Source organism: Eptatretus burgeri, chromosome 3 (assembly GCF_056783735.1).
Source record: "Eptatretus burgeri isolate ZD-2024b chromosome 3, Ebu_testis_v1, whole genome shotgun sequence".
Classification (NCBI taxonomy): Eukaryota; Metazoa; Chordata; class Myxini; order Myxiniformes; family Myxinidae; genus Eptatretus; species Eptatretus burgeri.
The window spans coordinates 76,367,035-76,377,619 of record NC_140963.1 but is presented as its reverse complement, the minus strand read 5'-3'; the positions used below and the strand labels follow the sequence as shown (position 1 = coordinate 76,377,619).

Genomic DNA, 10,585 nt, shown 5'->3' with positions numbered 1-10,585 from the left:
TACTTGTCGAATTATGACGTCATAATTAAGGTACCGATGACATCATCATTAACATATCTTATTCCCCAAGGGGGGGGGGGGTCCTTGGCAACAAAACATGTTTCACTTTTTTCCGTGGAGTGGTTTCGGAGATATGGAGGTGCAACTTTTTTTGACTTTTCTGAGATGGCGCCTGTACTGCATGACCTATGACGTCATAATTATCATTTTAAAAATTATTCAGGATCCGCTTATATTCTGAAAATTTTGTGTCCATCGGACTAACAGTTGCAGAGGAAAATTTTTTTCCATGCTGATCAGATCAAGCGTTGTACTTGTCGAATTATGACGTCATAATGAAGGCACCGATGCCATCATCATCATCAACATATCTAATTCTCCATTGGGAGTACTTGGCAACAAGCCATGTTTTAATTTTTTTGATCGAGCGGTTTGGGAGATATAGAGTTGTAACGTTTTTCCATGATGGCGTCCGAACACGTAACCTATGACGTCATAATTGTGAATATAGAAATTCTACAGGTGGAGGCATTCCGATGGTAACATTTTGTGTCAATCAGACCAACGGTTGCCGAGAAAATGAATTTTTAAAACGCAGACGCACGTACGCCGCACGTATGCATTACGCAACCGAATGTCTAACCCTGCTTTTCGCTTCGCGGTCGCAGAGTATCAACCGATGGGGAAACAAACCCACGACAAGCAAACTTAAAACCATTTCTTTCCAAGATATTCTCAAACCCTCCTGATTACAACAAGATTTGTTGTTGAAATTCCATCTTTATAAACCTTGATTCCTTGTGTCATAAAATCATAATGTTTGCATTTACCTGTCCCATTATACCAAATGGCTTTTTCCTGTGTCCATAACACCAAATGTCTTTTACCTGTGTCCATAACACAAAATGTCTTTTACCTGTGTCCATTACACCAACTGTCTTTTTACTGTGCCCATTACACCAAATGTCTTTTACCTGTGTCCATAACACCAAATATATTTTACCTGTGCCCATTACACCAAATGTCTTTTACCTGTGTCCATAACACCAAATGTCTTTTACCTGTGTCCATAACACCAAATATCTTTTACCTGTGCCCATTACACCAAATATCTTTTACCTGTGTCCATAACACCAAATGACTTTTACCTGTGTCCAGAACACCAAATGTCTTTTACCTGTGTCCATAACACCAAATGACTTTTACCTGTGTCCATTACACCAAATGTCTTTTAACTGTGTCCATAACACGAAATGACTTTTACCTGTGTCCAGAACACCAAATGTCTTTTACCTGTGTCCATAACACCAAATGACTTTTACCTGTGTCCATTATCCCAAATGACTTTTTCCTGTGCCCATTACACCAAATATATTTTACCTGTGCCCATTACACCAAATGGCTTTTAACTGTGTCCATAACACCAAATGGCTTTTTCCTGTGCCCATTACACCAAATGGCTTTTTCCTGTGCCCATTACACCAAATGACTTTTACCTGTGTCCATTACACCAAATGACTTTTACCTGTGTCCATAACACCAAATGGCTTTTACCTGTGCCCATTACACCAAATGACTTTTACCTGTGTCCATAACACCAAATGGCTTTTACCTGTGCCCATTACACCAAATGACTTTTACCTGTGTCCATAACACCAAATGGCTTTTACCTGTGCCCATTACACCAAATGACTTTTACCTGTGTCCATAACACCAAATGGCTTTTACCTGTGCCCATTACACCAAATGGCTTTTACCTGTGCCCATTACACCAAATGACTTTTAACTGTGCCCATTACACCAAATAACTTTTAACTGTGTCCATTACACCAAATGGCTTTTACCTGTGCCCATTACACCAAATGGCTTTTACCTGTGCCCATTACACCAAATGACTTTTACCTGTGTCCATAACACCAAATGGCTTTTTCCTGTGCCCATTACACCAAATAACTTTTAACTGTGTCCATTACACCAAATGGCTTTTACCTGTGTCCATAACACCAAATGGCTTTTACCTGTGTCCATAACACCAAATGACTTTTACCTGTGTCCAGAACACCAAATGTCTTTTACCTGTGCCCATTACACCAAATATCTTTTACCTGTGTCCATAACACCAAATGTCTTTTACCTGTGTCCATAACACCAAATGACTTTTACCTGTGTCCAGAACACCAAATGTCTTTTACCTGTGTCCATAACACCAAATATCTTTTACCTGTGCCCATTACACCAAATATCTTTTACCTGTGTCCATAACACCAAATGACTTTTACCTGTGTCCAGAACACCAAATGTCTTTTACCTGTGTCCATAACACCAAATATCTTTTACCTGTGCCCATTACACCAAATATCTTTTACCTGTGTCCATAACACCAAATGGCTTTTACCTGTGTCCATAACACCAAATGGCTTTTACCTGTGCCCATTACACCAAATATCTTTTACCTGTGTCCATAACACCAAATGTCTTTTACCTGTGTCCATAACACCAAATGACTTTTACCTGTGTCCAGAACACCAAATGTCTTTTACCTGTGTCCATAACACCAAATGACTTTTACCTGTGTCCATTACACCAAATGTCTTTTAACTGTGTCCATAACACGAAATGACTTTTACCTGTGTCCAGAACACCAAATGTCTTTTACCTGTGTCCATAACACCAAATGACTTTTACCTGTGTCCATTACACCAAATGTCTTTTACCTGTGCCCATTACACCAAATATATTTTACCTGTGTCCATTACACCAAATGGCTTTTACCTGTGCCTGTTACCCTAAATGGCCTTTACCCATGCCCGTTACCCCCCAAATGGCCTTTACCCATGCCCGTTACCCCCCAAATGGCCTTTACCCATGCCCGTTACCCCCCAAATGGCCTTTATCCATGCTTGTTACCCCAAATGGCCTTTACCCATGCCCGTTACCCCCCAAATGGCCTTTATCCATGCCCGTTACCCCCCAAATGGCCTTTATCCATGCTCGTTACCCCAAATGGCCTTTACCCATGCCCGTTACCCCCGAATGGCCTTTATCCATGCCCGTTACCCCCCAAATGGCCTTTATCCATGCTCGTTACCCCCCAAATGGCCTTTACCCATGCTTGTTACCCCAAATGGCATTTATCCATGCTCGTTACCCCCCAAATGGCCTTTACCCATGCTTGTTACCCCAAATGGCATTTACCCATGCCCATTACCCCCCAAATGGCCTTAATCCATGCCCGTTACCTCAAATGTTTTTTTTTTTTTTAGCCTTTGAGATCAAAAGTGATTCTTAAGAATGATTCTCATAAATGCCATTTGTCAATGCATGAGAATGTGTGCACCAAGTCCCTGGCGGGACTCCACACAACACGTCTTTGTTTCCCTTCGCTGTAAAATTGGCAAATGGATGAGCAAACGTCACATCAGTGATGATGGGATTCTCTAAACTGGGAATCAAAGTGTTGAATTGGACTCGTACTCTGTGCTTTTGAAAGATGACATTTAACTTCATTGTTTCCCTTGTCCTCCACAAAGCCATCCCTTCAACATGAGTTTCATCCCTTTCGAAGTGGGGAGGAGTGAAGTGGCTTTTGTGGTTGTGGTACTCTGTGCAGTAACAAATGCCTTCATAGTGTGAGTGTGAGGAACAGCCGGGTTTGTCATCATATCCTGTATATCCGTGGCACTCTCTGGGTCATCCGAAACAAATTTGTGGAATGTTTTTTTTTTTTCCAGGATGTCTGTGAATAGCATTGTAATTGTTTTCTGGGATGTTTGGATGAAAAATTATTATTTTTGTTTGTGGGAGAATAATCTTTTTTTCTTTTGAGTCCCCACATCTAGCAATACTCGGGTAAAGTGTTCAGTGCTCAAATGGAAAGGGGGCATTCACCTGTTTGGCCCAGAAGTACGGTGCCCCATTTTAGCCCCCTGCATCCACCTGTTGTGCGTCCCAGGTGTTCAGTGCTTCATTTGAGCCTCCACATTCACCTGCCTCAGGTGTTTGGTATTTAACGTTAGGTCCCGGAATCCACCTGTTGGGGGTCTGATGTTTGGCGCCCAATTAGAGTCCCAACCTGTGGTGTTCGGTGCCGTGCCTCTGACTTGCTTTACCTGAAGCATCTGTTTCGTCTGCTGTTCATGTACTTGTGCAACAACCTTGAAACATAGTTAGCAGAGCACTCTCAGAATAAAAATATCATGCACACAAGAACAATTGATTGTTTGCTACAGTGGCACTCGGTGGAGCACATACCTCCGCATGAATCTGGATTCGGACCTTCCCCAAAATCGAACCAGTTCGTTCTTGTCACACATGACCTGTCCACCAAATTTCATCCGAATTCGTCCATAATATTTTGAGATATCCTGCACACAAACAGACAGATAGGTGTGAAACCATTCATTGGATGCAGGTAAGAATCACACCATGATGGTTTGCCTCATTTTCAGTGAAATGTGTGTTCAGTTTTGAGTTGCATGATTATTTTTTTTTTTTGGGGGGGGGGGGGGTTGGATGTTAAATTTCATCATTTGATTTTCTATTATGATTATGTATTTGTCAGCTCAAACCTTGAGACTTCTCATTGGTGCAAAATCAGGATTTTGAGTGTTCTCATGGTAATTAAATTATTTTGGCCGATGAGGCAACATGAAGGTGCCCAGGTCGTGATGTCATCTAGAGGGCTGACTTCCCAGGAGGCTATCAGTTGAAGCTGTTATACAGAGACACTACGGGGCATTTAAACATCTATTTCGAATGTACAGTTTGCTCAACCGATAGTACCCAGGGGTGGATTCAGTTCCCAAGTTTTTTGGAAAGCGCTCACCAAGTGGCTTAAGCACTCCATTCAAAACACTTGATAACCAACGGTTGGCTTGGCAAGCACTGGCAAGCTGCTTGGTAACTGAACATACCCCATACGTGCTGTTACCTTCGCCACCGAAGGTGGACGGAGTTTATGTTTTCACCCCCGTCTGCCTGTTTGTTTGTCTGTCTATCTGCGTTTTTGTCTGTGAGCAGGATATCTCAAAAATTAGTGAATGGATTTGGAGAAAATTTGGTGGAGACGTTGGGTGTGTGACAAGGATGAAATGATTAGATTTTGGTGAAGATCCAGACACCAGAATTTTTCAAGTAATTTTTCACCATTGAGAAAATGGGGCCAAAAATGATCTATAGCATGATATCTCAACAAGTGGTGGACCGATTGGAATGAAGCTTGGTGGTTGAGTTGGGTAAGTGAAAAGAAAAAGCTGATTAGATTTTGGTTAAGGTCCAGATCCAGATCCGGCCTTATCGGTGGAATACAAAATGTAAACTGTTCAGCCTGGCAGAGGTATGCGCTCTACTGATTGCCATACTAGTTTTAACGTCGTTGTTTTGAGAAGCCTTGTGTTCGAATTGACTAATTTTCCCAAATCGACTCGCCTGCCATCTCTGTTCAGAATAATGAACTTTTATCCCACAATGCAGAGTCTTGTGAGTTTGAGCCACAGCCCTCAGTTGGCAGCACGCAGTAGGAAATTCCCTTGTCCATGATACTGAATGCCATATCTGTACGGAGCAGGTCACGGGGGTTCCACGGCTTCTTATTTCTTCACGTCCACGTGATATTGTGACATGCACTTTTTTTTTTTCCTGTCGTTCTCCACGTCTCTTCGTGTTGAGTGGCTGGCAGGACAGGTAAGAATGGCAGACCTATCTGTGAGCTGTTTAGTTTGGTATTTCACAGCAGGGCGTTACATCAATGAGCGTGTCATCAATTGGATTGCACATCAAACCGGGGGGGCCTTCTGTCAACACTCTCTCGTGGACATCAAAGATCTCAGTGTCTTTCGATGAAAAGTGGGCGAGTTATCACCAGCACCCTGGACAGGATTTAAATCTCCACCTTACCTTAACTTTACAGGGTATGGATTTTTTTTTCTGTCCCAAAGAAAAATGAATGAATGAATGAATGAATGTCACGTTTCTCCACCATTTCTCCACCATTGAGAAATGCGGCCAAAAACGATATATAGCACGATATTTCAAAAATTTGCGGACGAGTTTCAACAAAACTTGGTGGATGAGTTGGTTAGGTGACAAAACAAGCCGATTCGATTTTGGTTAAGGTCCATGTTGATTTGTGAACCGAAAAAGTCTCATGAGTGGCCACTATGAAGTGGCCTCTGACTGTGTGTGGCTTGTGGAGTGGCGATTTCAGAGTTTAACTCACTTCAAAGTTATCACTTTTGTCAAACTAGCTCTAACTTTCACCAAGTTAAACCAACCTCAAATTTTTCATTCCCAGTCAAACCAGTCCTATCTCTAACCAATTGAAATCAATCTCAAACTTTTACATAGCCCTTCATTGGAGGACTTTGGGTTGATGTTTTAAAGCTAAAACGAGTTTCTCTAGTATATAAAACTGTATCAAGGCTGGTTAGTTGATTCAAACACATTTATACTATATCACTTCAATGCTTAATAAGAGAAGAAAGAGGGAGGAGGTGGTACTCCAACACCCTCTCCCCCTCATAATTACCCAGCTTTTCCCACTGTGCATGTAATTCCATCAATGAGGGAAGGAAGAGGAGTGGTGCTTTAACCCCACCCCCCTTTTCTCCAACTTTTCTGACTGCGTATGTAATTCCATCAATGGAAGTTGTGCTCTGAACATCCACCCTCCCTCATGTTTTGCTACAGTGTATAGATTATTTTAGGAAGTCGTTGCTATCATCCCCTCAGTACCAGCATGGTTTGCAGATGTGCACCAGACTATCAAAGGGTGATGCGTACTGTGCTGGTAGTAATGATATTTAATTATTTCTTCCTAATACTTGAATGGGGTCAATTTGGTAGAGTGGCTGTCAGTGTTTGTCCTTTGATGTGTCCTTCATGACTGTTTTCTATTTGATATTTAATGTCGAGGCAGCAGGTGATGTTTAATAACTTGAAGACAGCTAACATGTTCAATGAGTTCCTCATTCTTACAACAAGGTGTTTCGGACTATTATGACCCAAGAGTGGACACCCTGTGTCATCCCTCCGAGATAAACGGTTAATTAAGTTGATCATAAAGATGAGGGCAGTGATGCTTTTTGTGGATTGTTTCCTTGCAGGGGTCAATCCAGGAGTTGAGAATATCCAAGAGCCCAGTAAGCCCTGGCATGCTGTGCGATGAAGAGGATGAACTAGATGAGGTAAGAGAAAAGCGTTTTGTCTTTTGATTTAATATTCTCACAATGCATGTCGGTGTTCAAACACACCCACTTGTGGATGTATTGTGCAACTTGTTTATGGGTGATTGTGATAACATATTGAAACATGACCAACCTCAGTGCTGTGTTAGAGCATCCGCTCTGAGTCTGGGAGATTAGTGGTTCGAGCCCTGTCTGTCTGAGTCACACCAATGACTTAAAAAATGGTACTTGCTGCTTCCTTGCTCAACGCTCAGGATTTTAAAAGGATAGAACACAAACAGCCATAGGTTGGTGGTAATAGTGCAGGCCTTGATGGGCCTAAAGGCTTGTTGCTATGCAGAAATTTCTTATAAGAGAACTCATATTGTATGCATGGGATGCAGTGATGATCCCCCTGTTGTAGTTGTGTTTAAGCATATGTGGCAAGTTGTAGGCAACAGAAAACGGATTGGTTGGAATCTATTTTTTTGGTTTGTTTGTTTTTTTACCAAACGTGGTAAAAATGCTAATCGGGAGGTTGTCAGTGACACAAAATACACCAGGATAGTGAGATAGCCATTTATTGATGGATAATGATGAAGAGGCTCTCAGTAAGATGAGTTCAAACTCTGTGATTTTGGTGACATGATATTCAGAAGAAAGTTTACACTTGTCCACAAAACTTAGGGTGTCCACAAATTATCGTGCCAAATTCAAACTGTAATAAAAGAATAATTTACTGGGTTGCTGCGATGCATTCTGATGCATTCGAAAGAACATTTCTGAAAGTTTTTATTGACTTTTTTCATTTCCAGGTGTCGTCTGCATGACGCATGACACGACATTTACTGAAAATGGCGCCCGCACAAGAAAGAGCAGTGCTGCCTGGTTTATATAAAACAAATGATGACAAATGATTTATGATGATCTTGACAAATCTTGACAATAAATTTTTGAGAAATGTTTTTTAAAGTGAATCAAACCACATCGTTGCATGATCCCATGTCATTCTTTTTATGAGCCCAACCATCCACGCAGCGCGAGACGGGGTTTGGAAATTGTGTGTGTGTGTGTGTGTGTGTGTGTGTGTGTGTGTGTGTGTGTGTGTGTGTGTGTGTGTGTGTGTGTGTGTGTGTGTGTGTGTGTGTCAAGGCCATAAGTTGCTATTTTTTTGTAGCTATTTGAGCTTTTGGCATAAAATTTTCAACAAACCTTTCATATGAGAATAAGGAAAGAAAAGATGACTTGATAAATTTTACATTTTGTTTTAGCTGTTTTCATCAAGCTTAGTTCAAGTACAAAGCGGACGCGGAGCGGGTTTGAATTTTGGGATGCTTTCTTACAGTTTGAATTTGGAACAGTAATTTGTGGACACCCTGTATATGAATATATGAATGAAAACGATCCGAATTGAATCATACCATTCAAAATACTCGCAAGTACCGATAAATTTCACATTAAGATTTGAGAAGTCGAAGAGTGAATTGGAATGCATATACTGATTGATTTGGACCTGGCATAGTGGCGTGCGCCTGTAATCCGGCTACTCGGAGGCTTGGGTTGGAGGATCGCTTTAGGACGGGAGCTCTGCGCTGGGCCGCGCTATGAGAGGGTGTAGGGCAGCCCGGAATCATGGCGAAACCCAATCCTTATGCCTGTGTCATAAGAGGCGACCAGGGTTGCGTCAGGAAGGGCATCCGGCGTAAAACCTGTGCCAAATCAGTATGCGGATCATAACGGATGATCCGCTGTGGCGACCCCTAATGGGAGCAGCCGAAAGAAGAACAACAACATACTGATTGATTTGGGGTGATAGCAGTATAGTATACGTGAGGAAGTGAAGCACTACTGTGTGAGGAATCCTCGAGGGTGGTGACATGGCCTTCAGTAGGGTAAAGCTCATGATGTCACACAGGCAGTCGACTCAAGTGGTACTTTGCATATCAGCTAGAAGTCAGTCACTGCAGGTATATCTGTCTGTGTGTGAATCCTTGCGAGTGGAATGGAAGTAAAACATTGCGTTTTTGAAATTGTTTGTACTTTCCGACCAATACGGGTTTTGATTAAACTAAAATGGGTCCACAGCTTTTTGGCACCAAAACCGGTCAAACCTGCACAGTGTGTGTCATTTTCAGCCAAGCTTCAGTGGCACAGCCACACACTCAGCCGACGATGCTAACCCACAGGGTGATGCCGCATAAGAAGGAAGAAGTTGTGCTTTTTCTGTACTGCACAATGCTGTCTGCCCAGCCTATGCATCTTCTGTAAGAGTGCACGTGAGCCAATGGAATGGAGATGAAGTAGCTTGAGGTGGTGCCAGAAAGTCCCACAGATCTGGTTTCCCCTTTTATCCACATTTTTTTCTCGACTTTTTTTATTTTCTTATCATTCTCCATGGTTCCGTGTAGCCCCAGGGATCATCTCATTGCCCCCATTGAACATGAAATGCTTCAAGCCACATTATAAGGTTTGGCCAGGTAAGGCGTAACTCATCTAAGCCTATGAGTGGCAGGGTGCCAGTGGGCTTAGTTTTGGAGAGGACTGAGAGCCTCAGGAGGAGTGAGCAGTGATACATGAGCTGGAACCGGCTTCAGATGTGGAGCTTGGAGCAGCGTGGAAGTCAGAGAGAGGGAGAGTTCAGGGACTGTGGTCAGTTATCATTTTCACACCAGCATGAAGTGAGCTGAACACCCTGGAATGAGCCCATCCTGTCTGTGTTCCAGTGCGAGGTATATGTGTCTGCTTGCCCTCTGCTTTACCAATGTCATATACAGACTATTGACACCACAGCAATGAGGACGAGCCATTGCCTACACTGAATAGTATCTGGCAATTAAAACATGCACATTCATCTATTATACTTTACTGTACTCTTGGCTTCACTTGATGTACAAAACAATATTACAGAGTTGTTTATTTGCAGCACACAAGATACTGATGGAATTTTATGCAGAGCGAGCCATTACAGAGGATGGGGAGTGAGTAGTCACTAAGGAGGACGTGGAGTGACTAGCCACGATGGAGGAATTGGAGCGAATCGTCACAAGGGAGGATGTGGAGCGAGCAGCCACAACGAAGGACGTGGAGCGAGTATTCATGACGGAAGACGTGGGGCGAGTTGCCACTACACAGAACGGGGAGTGAGTCGCCACTACACAGAATGGGGAGTGAATCGCGACTACGCAGGACGGGGAGCGAGTCGCCACTACGCAGGACAGGGAGCGAGTCGCCACTACACAGGATGGGGAGCGAGTCGCCACTATACAGGACTGGGAGCGAGTCGCCACTACGCAGGACGGGGAGCGAGTCGCTACTACGCAGGACTGGGAGCGAATCGCCACTATGCAGGACGGGGAGCGAGTCGCCACAACGCAGGATGGGGAGCGAGTCACCATGACGCAGGACGGGGAACGAGTCGCTAC

At 43.1% G+C, this 10,585-nt stretch overlaps 1 protein-coding gene across 8 annotated transcripts in view; it reads left to right on the top strand.

The window, feature by feature from the left end:
• LOC147030213 (uncharacterized) overlaps nt 1–10,585 on the top strand; it is a 296,012-nt gene that overhangs the window by 166,692 nt on the left and 118,735 nt on the right. For all 8 annotated transcript variants that reach the window (XM_085874046.1, XM_085874047.1, XM_085874044.1 and 5 more), the window contains one exon: nt 7,104–7,184. In XM_085874046.1, the coding sequence (XP_085730172.1) occupies nt 7,104–7,184 (81 nt within the window). The remainder of the gene's footprint in view (nt 1–7,103; nt 7,185–10,585) is intronic.